We start from the raw sequence: 26,743 nt of genomic DNA, 5'->3' as shown, positions 1-26,743 counted from the left end.
TACAAATCAACGTCATCGGAATCATGAATAGTTTAAAAGATGTAACACGGGTGGCAGAATAATGGAAAAGCACCATAAGAAAACACAATGCACTGTCATCTCTATATAGAGTGAAACAATACGACAAAGTCTCGAGTCTGTGGACGTTACACCGTTCTCAATGATGATGAGGAACGAGGAGGAGGTCTGAGCAAAAAAAAAAGGACGTGGCTGTGCTCTGGTTATCTGCCTGAGGTAGAGTTGCTGTTGAGAATGGCCTGGGAGCGTCTGCTGGATGCCTGCCTCTGTCTGGCCAGGAAGGACTGACCACTGCTACTAGTGGACAACCTGTCTTCAGCTGCCTTGCGATGGAGCTGCATACCCTGTAGGACAAATAAAGTAACGGTCAAGCAAGTCTTCCCATCAGACAAGGTGATCTAATCTCTTGTTAAAGTCCAGTGGTCTTTGGCAGAGGTACCTTACAATAAACTTTCAGCTAAGAAGAGAAAAACCATTGGGAAAAAAAATAGACCTTGCTATAGAGTGGTGGATAAGAAGCAGTGTGAGATGCTTCAGTAATAAACACTGATGTATTATCAGTCAGAAATTAAGTGATCACTACACACAACTTTAATGCTCAAGTTCTTTAATATGAAAGATCACACAGTAGGCCACCAGTCAAAGGGATACTTCAGCATTACTGAGTTCTACAAATCAATTGTTAACCATGACACTGATTCAACAGCCAGGCAGGTGGCTTCAAACAAAAGTTATAAAGAAAAGCTGATCATCAGGGAAAGTGTCTAAGAGTAGAGATGGAACTCTGAACAAGTCTTCATACATGATGGATCCATTAGCACACTTACTATCATTACAATGATTTAAGGTTTGTTATTTCTGTTCACCCTCAACACTGAAACCATGCCAACATTAATATTGGTTCCCTTGCCAAGTCTGTGAGTCTCCATTGTCTTCATATGATATTCATTCCTCATTCTGTCACAGTCGTTCTCCATTGTGACTTCAACCAACTGCTTAGTGGTGTTGCTAGTCATTAATTTACAAAAAATCATGCCCATGAAATATAAGGCGTATACTGTAATATGTATACCACTGACCTCATTTCTGTGGAAGTCACATAGCACTGATGCTACATACATTGTAAACTACTGGAGAATTCCTACCAGATTACATCAGAGTGATAGAAAGAACTATTATGATATTGGGTCACATCTGTTCATATATTGATGATCTTTCTCTCAGTTGGAATCAGTAGATTGAGACTACACAAATTCATGGAGCAGTGAGTGTGATTTCTTACCAGGTTATACCAGGCTGATACAACAAGCTTCTCTTCCATGTCTCTTGTTGCCTTGGATTTCTCTCGTTCATGCTGCAACAGAGTGAAGAAATGAACATACAATATAAAACACAGCATGATGCAGACAATCAGGTAATCCCAAACTTTAAAGAAAAAAAATTCAAATTCACAAAATCCTTCAGGCAAAAGCTTCAAAGCAGGATCATTCTTTGCAACTTCAAATCTGTCTGATAATTTCATATGCACATATATTATCAGAAAATGAATTCCTTAAAATAGTGATTTTTATAAAAACACATCACAGAGTGCATGACATGTATCTGCTGGTGATTTCATGAATAGGAAGGCATACAGAAACAAATGAAATATCAGATATCATTGCAGAATTCACATAGATAGTTAAGACAACAGTCCCTTGTAATATATTTTTATATTCACAGAGAAGCATGAAAAGCACAGGTAGAAACTTTTTATATCGTCACAACATCCCACCTTCCATTACATTATTTCATACTCGTGACTACATCCTCAATCTAAGTAAGGTCGCTGACCTCTAGATGCTCTATGAGCTTCTGCTTCTCCTGCAGCTGGTTCCTCAGAAGCTGGATCTCTGAGGAGGACGCCCCCGTGCTGTGCTTGGGGTCCAGGGTGCGGATGACGGACTTGGCCTTCTCCAGGTACTTGCGATACCTCTCCTCCATCGACCGCATCTCGTCGTCCTTTTTCTGCAGCACGTCCTGGAGTTTGTGCACCTGTTCAGCTGGTATCCAGGAGGACAAAGATACGAACGAGGAGGAAGATGTTCTTACGGACCATTCACTTGACTGTCATATATGGAGGCTGGTGTGATAAGCCAGGATTTGACATAGTGGGGGGAGGAAGGTCTGGTGTAACTTACTGTACTCTTCCTTCTGCAATATTTATATATCAATGGCATGTTTCACATGGATGAGGAAATATTCTGTACTAGTAGAAAAAACCTAATGTTAAGCTAGATATTCATAATTATGAGTGTGCATCTAACTAGTGCTTAATCCTGTAGAAGTTAGTTTGTTGTTCAGGGTAGGTCGATGAACAAAGTTTAAGTTTGGACTAATGCAATTACACATAAACTGTCCTTTTGGCACATCAAAATTTTTTCATTTAACTTTTACCACTGAGATCCATGAATGGAACATAAAGAATTTTATATGCCATTGCATTCTCCTCATACTCATCTGTTCTTGAACTCACTTGCTGTTGTATATTTTGGTTCTAAGTCGTCAATAACGGCCCTCTTGCGCTGAAGCTCTGTATCACTCTCCTGAAGCTTCTCCCTGTAGTAATGAAGGGGTGAGAGCATCAGTCATAGCTTGTACTACTCACACAGCAAAGTTTGACAATTTTCAGCTGGTAGAAGAAATTATTCGTACCATACAAATACAATATAGGTACTTACAGTGCTCTTAAAACCAGTAAACATGTTATCACATCGCTTCACAAAATTATGATATCTCACTGACAATAAGGGGGTAGAAAAAAAAACAGATGAAAAAAAAACCCCTGCAAAGTGCACATAATTGATCGATCAGTTATTGGAAAGGAAATTCTTCAAGGATTTTTGGAACACTACTACAGGTGGTGATTCCCTGACACTTTGAGGCATGGGACAGCAGCCAAGAAGGATCTGTCTCCTGTCCAAGTAAGAGTCCTGGGGATAGATAGCCAGGTTGGGTCTTGGCCAGACTGCATTCCTTGTCTTTCAGACTAGTAGCATAAAAATTGGTTTCTGAAGGTAAATTTGGAGCACAATTCTGGAGACATTTGTAGGTGACTGACAAGATTTTGTATGTGATTTGCTTTTGCACAGGGAGCCAGGCATTTGTCAAAGAGGGGCATGGTCACCCTTCTTGGCTTAAAAAAAACAACAACAACAACAAACAAACAAACAAACAAACAACAACAGCTTTGTTGATCGGTTTTGAGCATGTTGAAGACACTGGATATTACATCTGAGAAATTAACCTCACACACAAGACATCGAAAAGCATGTGAGCAGTAATATACATACATATTTTTCAGTTTTAACACTTAGCGTTGTCTTACACAGACAACAGATACAATACTCACTTGTGCTTTTGCAGTTTTTTCCGTAGCTCTTGGTTCTGAAGTTAAGAAGAACATACATATAAAACAAATATAAGTACATTATACAATACAATATATATGAGATTCAACACATTCGTGAATACACATATTCTTGTAGAAAGCATGTGGTGTACCATTACAATATATGTTAGCATCAACACTTAATGTATGCCAACACAAAGATCCTGGCACGACAATATTTGGTTTTTCTACCATTCTACAAGCCACCTAGGGTTCTCCAGCAACTATGCCGTATGAACACTGTCAACTATCTCATGTTTCTTGGGTTTCACTTTACTTTCATTTTTCCTTTACACAAATTCAACCATTGGCAAGATATTGATCACAATCTCAAATGTAGAAAGTGAACACGGTCAAACACAGAGCTAATGCAATACAGCTTATCGAGCATGATCTCAGAAAGACAGTTTTTCATTTGAAGAGATGTACATGTATTTATATGCTCCCTAAGTACTTTGACACTAGATGATAGACTACTGCTATTTAATACACTTTTGCTATCTAAGAGCAAAATAGTTACAAAGAAAAATATTGCTCAAAAGTTCAGGAAGAATGTGTTGTAATTTTGACCAAAGAACAAAAAACAAAAACAAAAACAAAACAAAATTAAAACAACTACAATAAAAGATTGCTCAACAGTTCAGAAGGAATGTGTTGTAATTTTGACCAAAGAACAAAAACCAAAATTAAAGTAAATACAATACAGAACCACAGTGTGAGTGTCTGTGCAGAATTGAAAGGATGCTGCAGTAAAGGACTTTTTTTTTTTTTTAAAGAGATCATCTATGACTCATTGGTGTTAGTACAGTTTAAAATATTGTACACTTGAAGGCTGGTGGTACAATGTAGCTGAAAATATTGAGTACAAAGCCATCATGACTGATGAGGTCAAAACACTTACTTGTTTGTGTCGACTCTCTACAGCAATATGCAAATCATAATTTTGTTTAATTGCGTTGAATAGCATATTTATGAGTAAACTACAGAAGATGAAATTGTCTCTCTTACAAAGGATGGCTTATCCTGGTATATGTGACCATTTGAAATACATGCCATGGGAACAATGAGATCATTCATATAGCACACATACAATCTTAGAGTCATCCAGGCCTTAAATAATGCAGCAATTCATCCCAGATGACTAGTCCACTTACCAGGAGGGATATGAGAATACTTGCTGAAAGCATGAGTAAAATATTCTAATCACTGCATTTTCTCGCGTAATTAACATCAAAGTACTCTGCTCTTCATGAATCATAACATGGAAATATAATGCATGATAATTTCTACTAGATTTGAATAGGGTATAAGCACTTCTTTATCTTACATTTCTGTTTTGCAACAAAGTCACATCAACCTATGTTTTGGTTTGTTTGTGTTTTGCAAAAACTAAAAAATTGCAATCTATATTTGATTGAGAGCAAACTAAACACCACTCAAGGATATATTCTAGCATTGGAAAATGAAGTGAAATGCGGCTGGAAATGTGCCATAAAAAGAGAGAGAGAGAGAGAGAGAGAGAAGAAAAATGTGGTGTATTGTAACAGGAAGCAGGATGTGACAGCCACTACTCTAATGTGCAGCTTTCTCAATCTTCCAGACCTTGGTTTCTATTTTAAAGGCAGACAACTAGATCACACAGTCAAGCCTACAATATTGTCATATATACAGTATCACATACTTTTAGTGAGAAAAATTAGTGACAAAAAAAGCACACAAATGCTTTTTAAGATTTGCATACTTCAACATAAATCTAAGAGAATGTTCATGTCTGCAATTTCAGATATGCTGCTGTAAAAAAACAGCATTTGTAAAAACATATTCCATTACAGTTATCAATTTATACCTATGTGCCTCAATCTATTCATATTCACCGCATCCAGGTCGTTCACTTTCTTTTAGTACACAGAAAAGTGATTGGTGCAATATATTGCCATTGAACAAAGCTCTCTATTCATACATTGTACCTCAGCTGAGTGAAATGAACACTGTATGATAATTAGCTATGATCAAACTTTCTCCAATACGGTTTGAGTTTTACAGTACAACTATTGTAACACCTCAATTTCAATGAGTATCCGTGGAAACCAAGTGATGATTGTATGCCACAGTGCAATATCTGTATTAAAATGTCTTTGTTGGAGAGTTTAATGCAAAGAGTCAAATACCATTTATACATCAAGGTGACAGGCAAGGTTTGAGGAAATGCCTGCAATATGCACAATGGATCACTTGTAACCCATTACCCTCCAATAATGCTGACATGCATAGACACAAATGTCATATGACCTCAGCTTACCCACTGATTTTGAATGCACAATTATAGCCGGAAATCCCTCGTAGAGAAAAAAAAAATCTATATTTTCTCATGAAATGTTAAGTTTTCAAAAAACAAAAACAGAGCAACAAAGTTGTAAACTAAAAATCAACAACCCAGCTTTGTGTGGTGATTCATAAAAGTTTGTGATACATTACACGGAATACATAACTTTGAAAGTAATGGGTAACAAGAAAAATAAAACATTTCCTGCAAGGAAAGTACTCAGTATACTGTATAGGCCATATATTTAGTGAGACAAATTTTTTGGTAATCAAGACTTCCAGACAATTTTGCAAGTGATTAAAATTTCCAATCATGGAGTACAGCAATGGATGGAGAAAATGTGTGCATACACATCACCTTCACATCTGGATTTGAGTTAATATTTTCATATGTCGTTAAATTCGCAAAAAGCGCCCGACTCACAAAATTCGCAAACATTAAAACCCAGCAAAATATATGACGTATACGGTACATCATGAGTAGCTCTGAGTCAAAGCGTGGGACATCAAAGACAAGAGAAAATAGTTGGCTGTCTAAGGTGGGGCAACGTCAACGGAGCTGAAGAGATCATACAACATGGATTGTGTAGACATTGTGGCATGTCTACAGACAAACAGACAAACAGCATGCATGGCAGGCAAGCAGTCTTTAGGATGTAACCACTGGTGGTGAATAAGTGAGAGAATCTTTGACAGACACACAAATGCTGACGTGTACCATGCTGTAAGATTAAAGAAGCATTCAAGATTCATCAAAGTCAAAAATTACGCACAGTTGTGTGGCCAGTTACACGACATCACACATTCACAAACTTGTGCATGGTTGGGTTATCATTTCCAGTTCCATAAAGACTACTACTATTCAATGTAAAGGGCACAATGCATATCACATTCAGTTTTGACAGGCATAGTCAAGCAGGACCACGAGTCACAGAGTGGTAAGAGAGTGAATGTGAAGACACATCAAATGAGAATGACAGACAGACAAACAGACAGATCGACAGTCGGGAGGACAGACGTGTTTAGCAGGCAAGAACGATTCTGCACTCACTTCAAGCAGGAAACCTGTGAGACACAAACTACAGTTTTCTGACAAGCGTAACAGAGAGGGAATTTACCACAAGTCACTGAGAGGGAGACAGATAGATGAGGACTTTACACATAAAAAGACACTTGACTGCATCTAACACAAGCTTGTATGATGACACAGGAGAGAAAAACAGGTACAGTGTAGATCACTGATCACTGATCTCTGTACAATGCATCTAGATATCTCATTGGCCCATTCACGCTGCACAAACAGTTGAAGCCATCGAGATGCCATGTTACCAGGCAAACTCTTTGGGGACTCGCGTGCATTTTCCAGCAGTGACTGTCATCTAGATCATGTGATGCTGTGAGCTCCATATAAAAACATATGGGCGATATATGCGTGGCAAGATGGTGGTGCAGTGGCTTCAAAGCGAATGGCCAATGAGATATCCAGGTGCTTCCGATAGAGATCAGTGGTGTACACTGTGTAGGTATGCTTGACAAATGCCTACTGGGAAATAGTTAAGTCTCAATAGCAAAGAGTTATACTTTGACCCACACCACACAATTACTATGAGTGAAATGAACACATATATGTCCTGTTCACTACTACATGAACATTAAGAGAAGGGGTGTACTGGAGAATTCTGATGAATATAACTGCCCTTGTCAGAGGCATCAATGCGTCGGGTGAATTTATGGAATCAGAAGTTTATGTACAATTGTCATTTTATAGTGAGAGAAGTTGCCTGCCTGTATGTGTATTGTATATCAGAGCTTTAGATGGATGCCACAGCAGATGTTAATTTTACACTGAGCATGGCAACGCCTAGCAACACGCAGATTGAAGAATGACCTTTCACCCTGAAGCAAAGGCAATCTATGAAATAAATCTGAGTCATACTCACAAACTGTATGTTTGGTATGAATGGAGAGGAAGGGAGGTATATATAGCAGCATCACATTGGGAGAGGGAGGGGGAGAACGGGAGAGGAAAATTGAAACAGGATTATCATAGGCTATATACAGGTATATACATAAATATATAAATGGGGGTAAAATGGGGATATAATGCAATTGGGTGAGAGAAATATGAACATTAGCATTAGTTAACCATGACAACATGCTACTGTTTCTGCTATATGCAGCCGACATGAAAATCATATCAATAGCAGTATCTAGTCATGATGGCTAACAATTTGTTTACAATTATTTTGGAAAATGATTTCTGTTCGTGTGAATAAGAAATATTCTTCATATTTGATCTTCCTGATATACAATGGTATCTTGTAACATTTTAAGGGGATGGCTCATAACTGATCAGTGGGAATCAGTGGGAATGCTGGGGGATGATTGTTCCAGTCCTTGTGGGATTCATTTAAGAGTACATTATGTATCTATTGTTGTGTGAAAATTATTTGCTTCAGAATGGTCTCATATTCAAGTAATGTGCAGTTAAATGTTTCCAGGTTAGCACGCCTGTACAGTGACGGGGCAATTAAACTGCACATTACTTGAATATGAGACCATTCTGAAGCAAATAATTTTCACACAACAATAGATATATAATGTACTCTTAAATGAATCCCACAAGGATTGGAACAATCATCCCCCAGCATTCCCACTGATCAGTTACTAGCCATCCCCTTTAAAATACTACAATGTTTTATGATTGAGTTTATGTGATATAAACTCATTCAAGCAGCTCATCAAATAATCTGTGAACTCTTAATTACACCGTCAAGCTCACTAATCCTACGATGGAGCAGTGTCAATATTACTACAATAAATCAAGGAACAAATCTTGCTTACAGGATCTTGGTGCAAGTTTCATCTCATGGAATCCTTGTCAAATAGGTATGCACATACAACACTATAAGCAAAATGAAGCACTTCAAATATTTCAATCAGTATGTTTTAATAATAATGTTTCCTGTTGAATTAGTAAATAATCTTCTCTTGCTAAATAATGTTTCTAAGTACTGTATTGACACCTGGTGCATTTTCTGTACTTTAAAAGAAAATTAGAACTGAAATCTCTCTAAAAATGTTGTCCATAGTTTTATTCAAACATGTCACTGCGTGGCAACTTGGCACTATCGGGGAAAATTTAAAATGGCACTTGCTGGCTTTTTTAACCTACATGTGACAATGTGCACAGTAACTGGACACACTGCAACAGGATATCCCCACAATGTATCAGAGCAATGTGTTGCGACTTCTACTAGATCAAGAGCCAAAGATGTATAACCACTCAGCTCAACGTCGCTATATTTTGACCACAAGGCATGTTGCATTGAAGAAGAAAGGATTTGCCATGTAGTCCTAAGACCATAATGAAGTTATATGACAATGAGCAGGGAAAAAAATCAAATGTGCTATTGGAGAAAATTATTTTACAGGAAATAAACATTTTGACTATTGGTAAATAGCCTTCATGGTCTATCAAAAATTAACACTGAATTAAAAAACAAAAGCACACTGTAAAAGATAAAATGATTATATCAAATCACATCAAGGGCAGGTTTGGGAGTCCACTGGGAAACAGGAAGACTGATATTCATATGAAATGACTTCTCTACCATCATAAAAGTGCACTGAACTGTTTCTATTCACTAATTTCCAACCTAACAACAGCATACGCAGTGTATAAGACTTAGTTTTGCTGATAAGCAACACAGTGCACAAAATTCAGTTTTGTTGATAAGCAGCAATGCTACCACTGAAGATCCCACAGGGGTACATACAGCCATACTGCATATAAGCACATTTCCCGAACACACCCATCAGTGTAGACAACACCAAAAGATAGCTACCACTGACTCAACATTTCATAAATTCCAGATAATTCTAGAACCAATTACAAAAGTTAAATCGGCAAGTCTGCCTCTAACGAGAATCTGCTTTAAATCACAAACCATGACAGCACAGCCACACATGGGACTGAAATCTGAGTCGTGAAAAGACATAAGAAGATGGTGAGCAATTAGGTGAACTTTTCACATCAAATACACAACACACGTGGTTAACTTAAAGCATTTGATGTCATCCTGTCCCAGATGCAGAATTAATCCTTGATGCCCCAGCCAATGATTTCAATCACTCAAACCTGATTTCTTATCCTTCTTATCTCTCATGATCTAGCATGGTGCTTCACTTTCTGCATTGATTTGTATCATCTCCACAGGAGACTCACTTCAAATGTGACCTGACAGAAAATACATGTTCAGTGTATACTAAATTTTTACAGACTTTTGTGTTTGCACCTTTTATGCACTATGCTAAGTCTGCAATGTGTTCATTTCTCTCTCCAGAAAAGTTATAATGCAATGCAAAGCCACATACAGAAAACCAAAATCTCGGTAATGATTTGGAGAAACAAACATTAGAGGTTGAAAATCATACTAAATCTTCTTTCTTTTACAGAAGTTAACCAATTTTATTCTTCTGAAACATACACCTAGTTTTTGTCTTTCTGGTCTAAATTTCAGACGTTTCCCTACATTTCACATCGTTCTCATCATTTATATGTAAAAATGAATCATAGAAAAAAAAACACCAATAACAGCACCCCATCGCTAGGCCATCCAATCAGGTGATCACTAATCTTCTTAGTTTCAAGTGCTAAATCTAGTGCAAAAAAACAAATCACTCTTTCTTTGACCGTGAGATGAAAAATACTCACAGAAGTTTAGCTCATAATGTTTTGAGGGACCTCTTCACAAATCACAAGTGGTTGTGGGATTACCTACAGACTAAAATACATATCCTACAATACACATGATTTTCTTGTAATGTAAAATGAACTCGTTCCAGTCTGCTAGCTAAATTTCAAACAAGGCCTGCTCCACTTTTATCACGGAATATTGCATTATTATCTTCCCTGCCGGTCACCTTCAACCTCACTCTCTTCATCATATCATGTCAACTTCCTGTCAAATTCACACTGCCTAGCACATTCTACGAAACTGTAAGAGTAATCAATATGTAGCTACATTTCCAATGGAACACAAATCAAAATAGACAAGGGCGACAATGTTTGGTGGAAATCTGGGAAAATTCACAAGTTGACATAACATCACATCTACTACACTTGTAATTTGAGGAATTGATAAGCAATAACACACATGCAAATTCACAACAAACTGAATGCAATTATATTTTGTTAGTGGTCTGTCCTTCAGCATTTCTGTATTTATGCAGATGAAACCTTAAATAATTTTTGTCTTCATTATTGCAGGAATCTTGTGGCATATGTTTTAATTTGTGAATAGGAAAAATCACGAACTAAATTCCTTGTATCATCTCATTAACAATATCAAATATATAGTCTCATCAAAGTGAGTTATTCCTTCTGGTAATGAAAACAAGGCTTATAATGTTTGCACATCTCACCACAACAACATCGTGGAGGTTAAGATTCTACAACAAAAATAAAATGGCATTGTGCAATAACGTCAGGAATTGATTGCCAAGCAATTGGGCATGAATTTACAATGCTGTAAGTCCTCACATCCTATAAAAAGAAAAAAAGAAAACAACAAAAACAAAAATCTGTCTAAACCTACTATGCATCATCATCCATTGATGTTGTCATTTTTGCTGAGGCATGTTAACACTGGTGTAAATGTGATGAAAAGGTTATCTTGAAGTAGCTGTCTTACATGTGTGAATACAGCACTTGCGTTAGCATGTGAGAGTAACTCATAAACTCAAAACTTCAATGCAAACATTGAGGGGGGAGGGAGGGGCGGTGGGTTAGTTGGACAACAGGCTGAATGCAGTCAAAGTGCAAAAAAAGAAAACGACCCTGCTCCGTGGAGCAGCGGGGTGAAACAATCTACCTCTCTGGAAAGTTCTGCATTCGACGATGAGGATGGAGATGATGCGGGCTTTCCGGGGGAAGACTGCTCCATGTGAGAGAGATTAGAACTGACATTAGTGATGCACTAGACCAGGCTGAGACACTCCAAGCTAGGTAGGTCCTCATGCAGCCAGACACACAGCACACCAATGTCCACTACGTTTGCTTAGTTTTCTCACTACCTCAGTCCTATTTCTATTGTGCATTTTATATTTTGACAAAGTTTGAGACCCGTGTGTATCTTAAAATTATCAGCATGTATTCTGTTATTGTATAGATTCAATATCCCAATTTATTCACTCAGAATGAATAATTATTTATATCAAAAAGAAAAAGACAAGGGGTATCTATAGGAAGTTTTGACATCAACCAGGAGAAGGGAATTACAATGGTTCAACAGATATTTGTGCATCCCAGAAATATGTACATGTATATAAGAAAAGTGATGATAAACAATAACGATAACAAAAATAATGGCAGGATTCTTAGTAAGAGTCAATAATAGCAAGAATATGCCAAACTTTTGGGACACAGTATTTCTTCAAGGATTTATTTTTAGTCTTTTAATTATATCAATGTCTATTTCTTTCTGAGTGTTGAACTTGGAACCATTTGATTTTGTGTTATTGTTTATCACCCAATACTATTCTATAGATTATCATGAATGAGACACAGAAACACTCCACTACACTGCTGACAATCACTGTAGACAGTGACATGCCTTTCAACACACAAATTTCCTCATGATATACTTCATAGCATCGTTTGCTGGATCTGCTTGAAGCCCTCGCAAAATACTCAAGAAAATAATCAATAGGATGCTGATCCAATTCGGTCATTTTGAAGGGTCGAATTCAGGACGAATATAAACTTCTGAGGAAATTATATTAATTTGAAAAAATATATGCATAGCCCCTGGTGTTCATAACTTGTTTTGATGCTGCATAAGAAATAGTACTAGTCATAAGGATCATAAGGGTACTAGTGGTAAGAGGGATGTCTGGTGAATAAATACCAGCATAATATTAATTTCCCCTGGTTCCAATGCTTTGAGACAATTGGATATGTTTGCACCTTTATGCATTCAATTGTGCTATTTCGTTATTTTCATGAGATTAAACTTCGAGTAAATATATTGGTGTTATGTACATTATATGATGTATTAGTGATGCATACGGCCCTCTATGAGAAGTTAGATTTCCTTTTTGTAAAATGATGTTTGCAACTATCTAAACAAATGAATTGACAATTACTTCAAAGCAAAGGAGAACAGTTTTGTTACTGAATACAGAAAATATACACAGAAGGTGGAAGAATGGATTATACAAATAATTCACGAGTAGAACATTCAGAGTAGAACAGTAACTTGCATCTATAGATACATAAATACATCACTGAGCAGATGCATTCCTGAAAGGAAAATATTATTCATACAACAGATGTACCACAATTGCGACACATAAAAGAGATGATTTAACAAGAGTGGCACAACTGGACATTGATGCTGGTAGTGCACAAGTGCCAGAAATGCACTACTGGCGTGATGGATGTCTAGTAGCTTAAAAAGCTCTGTGCACACTCAAGAGAGATCAATGAACCAACACTGCAATGAGTGAATGGGACTGAGCGAACTCCTTACCTCTCCTACAACACTGGATGATACTCCTTCTTGCTGCTGTTGTTGCTTCAACTCATCCACCTCGGCTTCCAGGGCCAGGATTCGCTGGTTGCATATTCTGTCAAAATCAAATACAGAAAAAATAGCAGCATTTTCAGATACACTGGTTGCATGTAATTACAGTTTTATACTTGTTAAAATCAAATTAATTTGATGATCCAACAAACTATTATTCATCTCTTTGTGTATCTTCACATCTCAGCATAATCAAACATACAAAACTTTTGCTCAGGTGAAATATAATACTGAATATGTCAAAAAATATGCTTCACTGAGCAAAGAAACACTCACGCCAGTGGGTAACATTATGTGACACTTACTATAAGTTGGTGTACTAAAAAAAAATGGCTCACATCATAGTAAAAGATGATAACACACATGAATACACACAAAAATGATACTGTACAACGTGTAAAACCAAACGCATTTGCGGTATGAAACTTTTGTACCTTACCAAAGGCATTCAATGCATTATTTAGAAAAATAACTATCATATACATTTTACTTTCATTAGTCTTGGTGCCCTTGCAAATTCGTGAAAGTTTCATGCACGCAAACATTTCTGGTTTTACAGTATTATCCATATGGGCAACAAAACAAAGGCAGCTTTCACACCTGTTCTCTGACTCCAAGTCACTCTTCCTAGCGTTAGCATCCTCTAGTAGGCTCTGTAGGAGCTGGGTCTGTTCATCGGCTGTCTCTCCCTGTTTCATCTTCAGCATCTTGTTCTCATGCTGCAGTCTGATCAGCTTCTCCCTGTGTACATCAAACCAGCAGCATTATAACACAACGTCCAGTGTACGATCATTTCTGTGGTGACACAACATTTGCTCCTGCAACAATTGCTCCAGTCTTATTTTCTCCAAGGACTTAGGGTTAGGGTGAGGGTTGTGATAGGGTTTTAGGTTTAGTTTGATGTGAGGATTAAGACTAGGGTTAAGGTTATATTTGTGGGTAGAATTTATGTTTGGCTTTAATAGCTCACAGACATTTCATGGAAGCAACTGTCGCTGGAGCAAATGTCATGGAACCATAACGGCTAGTGCTAGTACAAGTATGTTTATATGGATGGTTTGACACAAGTTTTATTGTATCAGGTTTTTTTTTGTCCGTACCAAGATTTCTATGCAACAAACTTAATTTCTTCCTAACCTTGCCAAAATGGCAGTTTTCATAATATTTCTTTCTAAAATCAAATAGAATTGCATTATTGTTTTCATTTCAGTTCTCATTTCAATATTCCATCCAATTTAACATTCTCAACTGAACTCATATTTTGTAATTAATAACTATGTTACTTAAATTCTCATTCAAATTTCATATTATTTTTTAATCAATTATCAATCTTGTATTCTAATAATTTACACATGATAATTTCTGCCCTTGGGCTGCTAATCATGCAACATTTTTACATGAACCAAATCATTACGTAAACCTGAGCTTGAACTTTGGTTGGGACAATAATCATCTGGGATGATTTGAAGCTAACTTATAGTCACCTGCTTACATCATTACAAGAACACAAAACGTGAAATCAAAATATATCAAGTCTAAACACAACAAACCTCCACAACCTGTTTGCATCTGACACAGGTGACTAACCATAGGACAAACGGACATACACACACACAGAAAACATCTATGCATTCTGACCTGATTTCTGGAGGGAGCATGGCTGTCAAGCCAGCGGTGCCCATGTCCGGACTATCCCCCAGTTCTCCCAGGGCGTTGCCCTGTAGCTGGTTGAGTGTTAGCTCCTCATTCGTCTCCTTTAGTGTGTCCCTTTCCACTCTCAGTCTCTGTCAGACACACAGCAAGAGGTCATTAGGTTGCATGTTGGGAATTTGGGGAGGGGGGCGGGGGGAGGCAACATATTTTTTTCCACCACGTTGAAATCAATCTACACACTGTCTCTACACAGTCATAGTAATGATGAGACTGTTGGCATCACATACCCTTTCATACTAATTTTGTGTTGCAACGTGAAAACTCTCATTTAGAATTTCTTTACAAATTGCTGAAGTATTTCATCGATAGACCTGGCATCTTACATATCACATCAGACTCCCATACTACACTGCAGAACTAAACTCACAGTACCAGTAGGTACATGTATGTTATCAATATCACTACAATGACGTCTTGGCACACAATACTGTCCCATTGTCGTATTCCCTTTTACCTTTCTAGATAGTAAAGGACTGGTTCAGAACAAACTAAACTGAACAAACCAAACATGTTTAGACTGTCCTTGTTAATTATTGTGTTTACACTGGTGTGAGTGAGATACTTTTATTGTGAGATGGGCATGAAAACAGGTACATAGAATCAGCATATCATATATTACTGCCAAAAATCATAGTAGTTTCTTTAACCCTAAAAAGACTGGGGGGGGGGCCTAAAAGGCCCCCCCCTCGACATTTCGCGCGATTACTCTGCAACACGCAATGCTCTCGCCGCGATGCTCTATGACTTTTTTCTTTCAAGTTTCCCGCACATTTTGACACCAAATTTGTGACGCCCGGGGGTACGGATCTGAAGTTACATAACATTTTGTACATGCATGTGAGGCCGAAAATGGCTCAAAAATGTGATTTTGTGTACAAAGTCAATGCAAATTGAGTTTTTTCACATGGTTCATATAAATATGCTTATTTTTACTCTCAATGGCTAAAATCAATTTGTTTTAGGAGTATTATGCTTCAAAAAGTGTCTGCCACAAATTTTGTTTAAAAAAACAACAAAAACAAAAGGTCGAAAAAACAAAGAAATACATAAGAAATTCATGAAACAATAAAATAAATAAGAAATTAATTTTGATACCGAATTTTTTTTCAAGTGCATTTGCTAAGAATGTCACAAAGAATAATTAGACCAAAAATGAGCACTTTTGGAGCTTTATTTACTGATTTAGATCAAAGAGTCTGATTTCTCGCATAAATTAGCATAATTAATCAAAATAAAATAAAAGAAGACTATTTTGGAAAATTTAAATATACGATCTTGTAGATTACATCGCACACTACCATTGTGCAAATTTTCGCGGCGATCGCGCGATCCACGGCCGAAATCTTAAGGGGGGGCCCTTTAGGCCCCCCCCCAGTCTTTCGAGCTACCAAAATAGCCCAGTCTTTTTAGGGTTAAATCTTCTGACCACTGTTTCTGCCTCCAGCTGTGCCATCTTCTCCTGAGCCCTCTTGGCCTCAAATCCTGCCTTGTCGGCTCGCCTCGTCTCCTCAGACATCTTGGAATGGAGTTCATGCACCTGACGTTTGTAGGACTCCAGCTGGCTCTTCAGTGCGTTGGCCTTCTTCAGCTCCTACATGTCACATGACAGACAAAATATAGAGATGATACCACAGTATACAAATAGTGAGTGGTCATGAATGCAATGGCATATTGCATGAGTAAATACCATACACTATTGGTTTTATACAACATTTCAGATGTCAAAGGATGTGGTCCACATCAATTCTGGAAAATAATAGAGAAATGGCAACCATTTTCTTTGTTGTTTCTTTTTTTTTTGGGGGGGGGGGGAGTGAACGTTGAATAACTGTACATTGTATTGTAGCACAGTACACAGTCAGTTGTATGCAAAATGGGTTATGGATACAGTTGTTGAAGTAAAATGTGTGATTGAAGAAAATGTCCTTGTAACTGATTGATTGTGCATGGCAAAGGTATGTGCATGTATAATTATTGTGATGTCACAGGCGTGTAATAGTGAAACAACTATTAGTTGATCATGATCGGGAGTCAGCGTAAATTGGTAGTGTCAGCTGTGCAATATGCAAATTTGATCGACAAAAATTGCACGGCTCAACAGCAACAGCTTGCAATGATACTTAACTGCATGCCATGTGATAAGCAACTGACCAATGGCACAGCTAGGATCTTTTTAGGTGTTGTATATCAAAGTTTCATGTACAGCCATAAGACATGAGCATGCCTTTCAAGGTGATCATCTTCATTCTTTGTAGTTAAAGAAAATATTCATTGTGGAGAGGGAAGTAGCTCATTCAGTCGCTCTTTTCTATGAATCAATGTTAACTACCTTCTATAATGTCAATGTGAGTGTAGGCATACATTGTGCACTTCTTAAAATGCACTCTGAATACACATATAGACTATCATGGATTTGCACCCTAGGACGCATTCTAAATTTTCCTGTACTGTTCCTCTGACACCCATCACTAAAAGAGTAAACCTGCCACAGCTTATTGAAAGTCATCACAAGCTGCTCACATTTTACAACAATTGCTACTGTTTGGGCATCACTACAATGTATCAGGGATGTCTTTTTTGGCATAAGTGATGCCACAAATAGCACATTTTGGAAGATTGCTGTAACTTTCAAATAAATTGCTTTTCATTGAAGAGCATATATTTCATTCATAGTTACACCCTGTATCTGGTCATCCAGATAGTAATGCAGATAGTAATGAGTATAGTAATGCATGCTTACTGCGATGAGTCAAGCTCAGTGTTTATGTACTCAATGCTCACAGCACTGCCAACTGTCACCTTGTCCTCTTGTAAAAGAATGTCAATGAAAACATAAAGCAATGCTTCGCTCTATCATTGCATAATTGTGATAATTATTTCCTAAACAGCACATTCAAAATACCTGTCCCTTTTGCCTGTTGTCTGATGGCTGCTTTACGTCCACAGCCAAACCTACAGCATTATGTTCTTCAACAACAATAACTAATCAGTCCTGGTTGATAACTGAAACCATTAGTTTCACAACGTCATGAATATTCCCCTTGATGACATAGCTACTCTGCCATGGAGAAACAAACACAAACCTCTTCTAGTTCCATGGTGTTTTGCATGTACATCGTATTCTTGTCCTCCAGGATCTTGACCTGTCTCTTGAGGTCACCGAGGTCCTCCAGTTTCTTCTTCAGGCTGTCGATGGTGCTCTCGTACTTGTTGACCTTGTCTGACGTATGTCGCAGGATGTCCATCTCGTCTTTCAGTGACCTTGCCTCCTCCGCTAGACTTTGAAGTTCCTCATTCTACGGATAGATTCACACACAAACTGCACCACTGGCAAACATATCCATAGTCAAGACTCTTTGATTGCTTGTGGCAAGAAACAATCATAAAGATCACAAACAACGCGATGTCGGAAATAATTTACATTTTTATTCTAATATGGTATCGATAAAAAGCAAGTGAACAGAATGCCCTCATCTACACATGATATGTAAAAATAAACTTTCTCTAGATGTGCTATCAACCTTTTCTTCATGCAGCAAGAGACTATGATTAGGTATGAATTAATTTTTTTTGGCAACTCTGACATTGTGTTGGGCATTGCATGCAATAATCCAAACAGACAAGATGTCCATCATAAAAGCATATTGATTGCAAGTAAGGATTAGATAAACTCCCCAATGATGTTGATTACATACTTATAATCATGTAAGGTAAGGCTAAACAAATGGTATTTGGCAGCAGGTTTATACAGTCATAGATTTGATTCTAGCAGTATCTACAAAATTCGAAATGGTATTACATTCTAATTTTTTTTAATAGAATGAATGAATGAATACATGAATAAATAAATAAATAAATGCATAAATGAATGAATGAATGAATGAATGAATGAATGAATGAATAAATGGTTCAGAAGTTTGCTCCTTCTACAGGGTTGTTTACGTTCTGTCACAAAGACATGGCATGTGAAAAACTTGATGTGACATGATGATTAAACCAGCATCCTTGCCCCCAGCACTGTGCCTTTTCTTCTCACCTAGCAGATGGCCACTTTATGGTTCATTAGGCAGGTGCAATAAATGAGGTAGGTTATGACCTGTACACAAACTTGAAGGCCTCTGAGACTGACATTTTGAGGATGATGAAACATGGTGCACCACAACAAGACACTGATAATACACTCATCATATATTCTCAATCCAATCTGACTTACATAACACATACTAGCTTCCATGGGCAAACTGCACCATTGTTACCCTAACTTTTCATGTGCATGTGATATGAATTGACAGATTTGTATCAAGTTCAGAATTCCTCCAGTAGTGACAGTGTTAAAGTGTAGGCATGCCGCAGAGGAGGAGGAAGAGGGAGGAGGAGAGAGATGAGGAAGATGTCTCACCTTGTGAACCAGTTCCTGGTTTTCTCTCTCCAGCATGTCCACCTTGATGCGGTAATCGTCCCTCGTGCTCTCCATCCGAAACATTTCTTCCTGCTGCTGCTCCACGGTCAGCTGCAGCTGCTGGTACCGCCTCCCTGCAGGGGTGCTGATCAGAGGCAGGGGAACATACAGTCAGGGCATGCTTTCATATCACAACATTATTTCATGATTGAACAATAGTCAGTATTAACAGCAAAACAAAAAAATAAAATAAAAATAAAAAACGGCTTAATCTTGCTGGTACTTTACTGCACAGCTCTTCCACATTATCCCACCTTACTTGACACATCAGGATGGAGTATTTACACTTGGCTAGAAACAACGGAAAATATGTGTTGTGTAGCACACAATGTGTTGTTAAGCTGTGTACGAGTAGACAAAACATATGGCAAATGTATATCTTTTCTCTGCTTTTAGGCACTAGACAACATTATCGAGAGTACCGTAGGCTAACTCTGTCTTTAACACCATTTTAATGTCAATGGAAACACTATTCATTGATAACCTCTCATTTGCACATCAAAGCTTAAAGGACTTGCAGCATAAAACATCTATTCTTCAATCTCTTCCTGCCACAATGTTATTGGGTAACTGGAGTTACTCTCATACCAAAGACCATTTACATACATTGTATAAGCACAGAGACTCCAACCCAAAGCACCTTCTGATCTGGAAATTCTCCCGCCTGAAACCCCTAGCAAACGGGAGACTCCAAGTTGATGTGTGCGAAGCACGAAGTTCCTAGGGTTCTAACTTGTTAGATGCTCTCTGGTGCTATCTAAGGCTTATTTTTTCAACATACAATAGCAATAAGTAAGAAATCCTTTCCAGCGGGAGACACTGAGCCAGGGCAGAAGAAATTAACTCTCAAGCGGGAGAACAGGAGATTTTGCAAAAAAGGGTTTTCGGCGGGAGATCTCCCGTCGAAAACGGGAGAGTTGGAGTCTCTGTAAGCACTTTGGTGACAATGAGGATTTGCAAAAGCATGGAATGCATTTAATATCTTTACCTTGGATCACCAAAAGTGTCCCCTTGGTCTAGTTTGTGTGTGAGGTGTTCATTTTCAGCTTGTAGTGCATTCTTCTCCTCTAGAAGGGCAGCGACCTGTAAGACAGATACACACATGAATCACTTTTAATCAAACATGACAGAGTGGCAGTGACACAGATATTTAACACAGTCTTTGCAGACACAATAAATTGTTACACTTTTGCAAAACATATAATTTCCTTACACGGCCATACGGTGTCGATAAATTACAAATGATTGAGAATGCTCTTGTTTGAACTCTACTGACTAAACACTGACGGTAAAGCACTCGGTAGAGCGAGCCGAGTTATGTACGTAAGGGCACTGCCTGCATGTGCACATTCCACAATTCAATATTTCTCATGTGTGGAGATATCAAAAGCTCTTCATCACTTATAAATATTGGAATGGTACCACTGATCGTGAGGTGTATTTCTATGATCATCTTTGCATGCATACCACAAGGTTTTGATAAACATATCATATATCCCAGTCCCCTTGTTTGCCAACATAAAACTAACTAGAAATGTCGCTATGGCGACTGGTATGCCTCCGCCATAATGCATGATTCTCCTAATAGGTCTATAGTACATGTGGACAATGTGTGATTACATTTTCACAAAATTGGCAAAATATCAAAATGACATGTTTGTGACAAATGTATCGAATGTTCACCTTCCTTGACCTACAGTTCAGCCAGCGATCAAGTTCCCCCTAGATCGCGATTGTATGCCGATTGATTGTATGCCGAATTGCATATAATCAATGATCGCGTATGCGATCACTGATCGCCCGTGATCGCGATCTAGGGGGAACTTGATCGCTGGCTGAACTGTATGTTTGATTGGATGAATAGGAGAGCATGAATTTGGGGATTTAAGAACTTAAACTTCGACTTTGACCCTTTCATAAGTTTATGCACTTTTTCAAGGTAATTTTCAAGGTATGGAGAAAAAGTGCAATTTCTGTATTGAACAGTAAATTGTTATCATTTTTATCTGGCCTTTGATTCATAAAAGAATCACTGTCAGGCAGAACATACATAAATATGTACTAAGTTTAAAGATAACTTGAGCCACTTCCGAGATATAGAGAAAGAAGTAAGTTCAGCACTTCCACTTGAACTTCGACCTTTTGACCTTTGACCTTCTTGGCAAAAAAAAAAAAATCCCAGAGAATCTCTAGTGGGTTATACATGCATACATCAAGTTGGAAAAAAAATAATCCTGCTGGCATTGCATAAATATAAGGAAAATAGTAAAATTTTGAAGTATTGCCCTTGACCTTTGACCCCATGAATCCCAATTCCCTAGATAACCACTGCCAGTCAGTACATGCATATATACTTTGTTCCATAAAGATACCTTGAACAATTTCCAAGATACAGAGAAAAAAGTGAAATTTTAACATTTTACTTGACCTTTTGACCTTTGACCTTTTGACCTCATGACCCCAAACTTTCACCAGATAATCCTAATTGGGTAATACATGTATACACTATGTTTCAAGAAAATATCTTCAGGCATTGCATAGATATGGGGGAAATAGTGAAATTTTAAGCATTTGACCTTGACCTTTTGACCTTTGACCTTGAGCATGCACACCCAAAAGTTGATGGCACAACTTCACCCCCTAATACACACACATGCCAAGTTTCATTAGGATACCTCAAAAGGTTTTGATAGTTACCCTGTCCACAAAATTCATTACGGATGGACGGACGGACAGACGGACGGACAACCCGAAAACATAATGCCTCCAGCACCACTTCGTGGCGGAGGCATAAAAATGTCTTGGTTTAAAATATTCTTCCCAACAGCTATACACTTTGTACAGAGTAAAAGAGACATGTTACGCACACCAGAAGTCAAGCCAGAGCAGAAATATGAGCACTATTGGCAGTTGGCAATCCAATATTTCACAATTTGCTTTCTACAAATGTGTATCAGGGTAGCCTTTGTTATTCCACTGTGCACAGTGAATTATTATCTTTGCTACAGTGATTTTCACAGCTTGTCTCATTAGAATCCCTGACATGGTTACCTGCTGGTCCAACTCATGGCATCGCTGCAGGGCCTCATCCTTCTCAGCTTCTATCCTCTTCAGTTGACCTTCGACCTCTGCATATGCCTCTGTGGGTGGGGCATTGGTGGGGATCTCTTTGGTCATGAGTTCCTGGATGGCTCCCATGACGACGTGTTGGACGGACTCCTCCAGGCCCATGATAGTACTGATGTACTCTGGAGAAGGACAAAATGGAAAAATCTTTATGACTCTTGAATGTCTAAAATGTACAATGAGTTAAATAATCACATTAATCTCAGTTTACACTCTGTACCTAGCTGTTACGAAACATTGTCACAATTCCAGATGTTCCTATTTACACCAGGGAATGCACTGTATGCACGATATACTTCACTATGTTATCATTTTTGACAAATTTTGCGAGTCCACCAACATTTGTGAAATTAATAACTCCCAAATATACTGCCTTTTGTATACTTGTGTACAGTGGAGTCTCTAAACAGGAAAATTGGTAACTCTTTTACTAAAAAGAAATAATTCTTTCTCATTTTGTAAACTTGATTCTGGAGCACTAATTCACCGTCTTGAAATTCTCTTACAAGTCCTTATTTGCAAAATACTTGGCGACCTTTACAGCACACAAAATCTTTTGTATGAAGTCATTTCAAGACATGAATACTGCTCATGCACATAAAAACACACCTAAATCTAAATCAGAGATGAATATGACCTGTCAGAAGATTGGAAGTACATTTACCTTTTAATATGTCTCATCTGTCTTTGGTTCTATTTAAGCAAAATATTTTTCTTTTTCAGGGGGGGGGGGGGGGGGGGAGGTTGTCTTCCTGTTTGCACATGGTTTTATGGGTATCCTAAGACATTTATGCTGTGAACACAGTGAAAAGGAAGCCAACTAAATGTTAATGACATCCTTGTTTTTACCCAAGCAAGACAAATGAGTTTGAGGTTCCAGTGAGATACCATGTGAGATGGCTTACTGAGAGTCAAAATGTGACCATTAAAGGGATGATACAATATTGGTGGAGATGAGGATTGGGCTTTTAACTTTTTGCAAGATACCAAGACACCATTTATGAAATAGTACAGAGCATGCCATTCTCAGAGGAATTCAAAGTCTATCTGATGAAAATCGGTTTTTAATGGCTGAGACATCAAAAAACAAAGTAAAACAAAACAACGGGAATAAAAGGTAGGTTCCACCTTTTATTAGGTTTGCTCTGTTTTGGATATCTCAGCCATTTCAAAACCAATTTTCATCAAATAAATGTTGCATTCCTCCTGGAATTACATGCTCTTTCACATTTCACAAGAGGCTTCTTATTATCTCAACAAAAAGTGTTAGAAACCTGAAGTTAGGTCTTAACCAAAACTATACAATCCCTTTAATCTCATACATGTACAACTGGACTCAGCCTTTCACCGATGTGTTGCTTTGGTTTCAAAAATACCATTGAAACAAACTGTCCCCTTGACATTCAGTCCCCTCTCTAGACATAATCATTTCATTTCTAGATGGTGCTGGCAGATTTCAAGTACAGTATATTTGGCATGTAACTTTTTTCTATGTTCTTTGACAAAGCAGGATGTAAAAGTACCCGGTAGGTATTATGCACTGTACACTCACAGACAGGTCAAAGTTCTGAGTGACTAGAACTATAATGTATGACCCTGTAAGGAAAAAAAAAAAAGGTATTTGCTTTGCACAGTCTCGACACTCTCACTTTCATATATGATTATTGAGTGTCCCTATATATACCAAGCCGGATCCTTCCTGTTACAGGCCTTTATCTCTCACATACATCATAAAATAATTTCTTTCCGCAATAAAACATTGTACTATTCCTGTTAAACTAAATTGTAGTATTGGTTTTATATGTATTTCACCCGGTCCTCATATTCAAAGATGGTGCAGATGCACTAATTGGTGATGTGGTTAAAATATAAAAATAAAAATAAGTTATCTTTTTCCTTGTATGGCACAGCATGCCTGGTTGATACTCATTTGCTGACTACTGCTAGTACAATTGTAACTTGGGTCGATATCATTTGGCTGTATAGTTATTGCGTAGGTACAGTGTATGTGGGAAGACCACTTCTTCCCTGGGTGAGCACCTTGCTCCTTGTGATGAATGAAAGAATGAAGTGGGATCTTTTACATGCATGAGTTGTCACTAACTCACACATATAATAGGTCCTCTGGTTAATGTCCTATCTGAGGGACAGAGTGTTTTTGCCTCTAAAGAGGGGATGATATGATGGCACATACACCTGTAATAATACAGTTGGTTGTTTGATTTTAACCTTGAACTTTTAAATATAAAAGTTTAGAATAAACAAAAGATGTCTGAATAAGTCATCATATTTCATACAGCAATATAAGATGGCAGACTGTATGTTACACACGAGATACATGGCCGGCGGAACCGTGGGGGCCGTGGGGGCTTGGGCCCCCACACTTTTTGTGCACCATACAAAGGAATAGATAAGGTGTCATCACTTTGGGCCCCCACACTTTTTTTAACCCGAAAGTAGGTAAGTGGCACTAAATAGACATATCTTTAAATGTGAGCGCGGTGTAAAGGTTATGTTTTTCCACTGAAGACCTTTTTTCTTTTTTTTTTTTGCTTGTTAGCTGAAAAAACCTGGAAATGGAAGGGGAAGGATGAGCTCAGGACCTTTTTTTTTTTCTTTTCGCTTGTCAGCAGCTGAAGAAACCTGGAAATGAAGGGGGAGAAATGAGCTGAGGACCTTTTTTTTTTTTGCTTGTTACAATTGTAGCTCATGAAACCCGGAAGTGGCCCCCAACACACTTTTGAAAACTCTCCGCCGGCCCTGGATAATTTGACAATATGTCAACAGATTAAACTACACGTCTGCAGTTGAATTAGCATTACATTGTGTATTACTTTAATACAAAAATATTGCAACTACCAGATTCTTCCTAATAACAGTTCCAAGACTCCTGATGAGTGATTTTTATTGACTGGCAGACAAAATGTTAGTCAGTTATACAATCAGTTGAGCTTGATTTGCAGCTTTCTGTATGCATCCTGCACAATCCATGTCTTCCATACAATGTATACCTGATTTATAAATTTAGGAAATACTGATTTATCAGGTGGCTTTCCTGTCTAAAATACATATCCTTCCTCTCTATATGCATGATGCTAATAGACCAAGCAGATCCCTTTCAATACCCTCCCCCCCCCCCCCAACTTCTTCAATATCAAATCAAGAATGGAATTGGCCAGTGAAGCAAACTTTGGATCCGGATTTCACAACGACACAACTGATGCCTTAACTGATGTACCAGTCCATCCCTTTCCTCTTTAATGCATAACTTCCTGCATCATAGAATTCATGTATAGTTTAGAAAGTCTGCCACTACCATAAACACAACCATAAACACAACTAGTCTCTGCATTCAGACTCCTACCATTATTTCCCACCACTCTTTACAGATGACTTCAGCAGTATGGAGCCCTGCATATTCTGCTTTGAAGCTATCATTTAGCCACTAGTTTGAAATATTAATACTTTGGAGTCAAACATTACATCTTGATACATACATGTGTATTGTAAACAAGCTTTAAAGAAAAATAGAATCTTGAGTCAACATATCAGACAGAGCTCAAAATCAAAGGCTGATAGTCCAGTGTTAAACAATGTCAACATTATATTTTCACTGTTTATATATGTGACCGTGCACCTCAAAACAAACAAAAAGTCGCCAGACATGAATTTTTTGTTAAGACCATATTCTGAAAGAGCAGACTTTAAGCTTTAAAATGATATATAATTCAAATCAAATGGACTCTCCTTACCTATCTAAATATTGGAAAGAAAGCACAAACTCAGGAAAAGTGTGAACTGAGAAAAGAGGCTCTGAAGTACAGTGTCTATTCAAGCGCTTAATCTTTACCAAACCATGCTGGCTGTGCGATGAATGGGACAAAAAACAGAAAGTAAACCACCAGAGTAACAACAATGAAGAGATTATCAGATTAAACTGAAATTGAGCATGTCTCATTAACACATTCTGTCCATAATTAATGTCAACTTTCAAAGCAGTAGCGCTATCCTTTCAAAAGTAATTAGAGTTGAAAGTGAAGAGTGTGGACAAGGTTTTTCAGAAATGAAAAAGGGACTCTAAAGACA

General features: G+C 37.8%; 1 protein-coding gene across 1 annotated transcript in view; it reads right to left on the bottom strand.

Moving 5' to 3' along the window:
* Positions 1–221: 221 nt before the first annotated feature.
* Positions 222–26,743, bottom strand: part of LOC139717453 (protein Hook homolog 3-like) — a 60,660-nt gene continuing 34,138 nt past the window's right edge. The window contains exons 5-19 of the mRNA XM_071628959.1: positions 22,583–22,779; positions 20,520–20,614; positions 19,472–19,616; positions 18,156–18,368; positions 16,499–16,663; positions 14,998–15,143; positions 13,960–14,100; positions 13,306–13,402; positions 11,647–11,709; positions 11,087–11,089; positions 3,410–3,444; positions 2,534–2,616; positions 1,852–2,060; positions 1,301–1,372; positions 222–362 (exon numbers count right to left, since the gene is read on the bottom strand). Of these exons, the coding sequence (XP_071485060.1) occupies positions 222–362; positions 1,301–1,372; positions 1,852–2,060; positions 2,534–2,616; positions 3,410–3,444; positions 11,087–11,089; positions 11,647–11,709; positions 13,306–13,402; positions 13,960–14,100; positions 14,998–15,143; positions 16,499–16,663; positions 18,156–18,368; positions 19,472–19,616; positions 20,520–20,614; positions 22,583–22,779 (1,805 nt within the window). The remainder of the gene's footprint in view (positions 363–1,300; positions 1,373–1,851; positions 2,061–2,533; positions 2,617–3,409; positions 3,445–11,086; positions 11,090–11,646; positions 11,710–13,305; positions 13,403–13,959; positions 14,101–14,997; positions 15,144–16,498; positions 16,664–18,155; positions 18,369–19,471; positions 19,617–20,519; positions 20,615–22,582; positions 22,780–26,743) is intronic.

The sequence above is a fragment of the Diadema antillarum genome, unplaced genomic scaffold (genome assembly GCF_040938485.1).
Source record: "Diadema antillarum isolate AM-2024a unplaced genomic scaffold, OU_Dant_1.0 scf00000075, whole genome shotgun sequence".
NCBI lineage: Eukaryota > Metazoa > Echinodermata > Echinoidea > Diadematoida > Diadematidae > Diadema > Diadema antillarum.
This window is presented reverse-complemented; position numbering and strand designations above follow the sequence as displayed.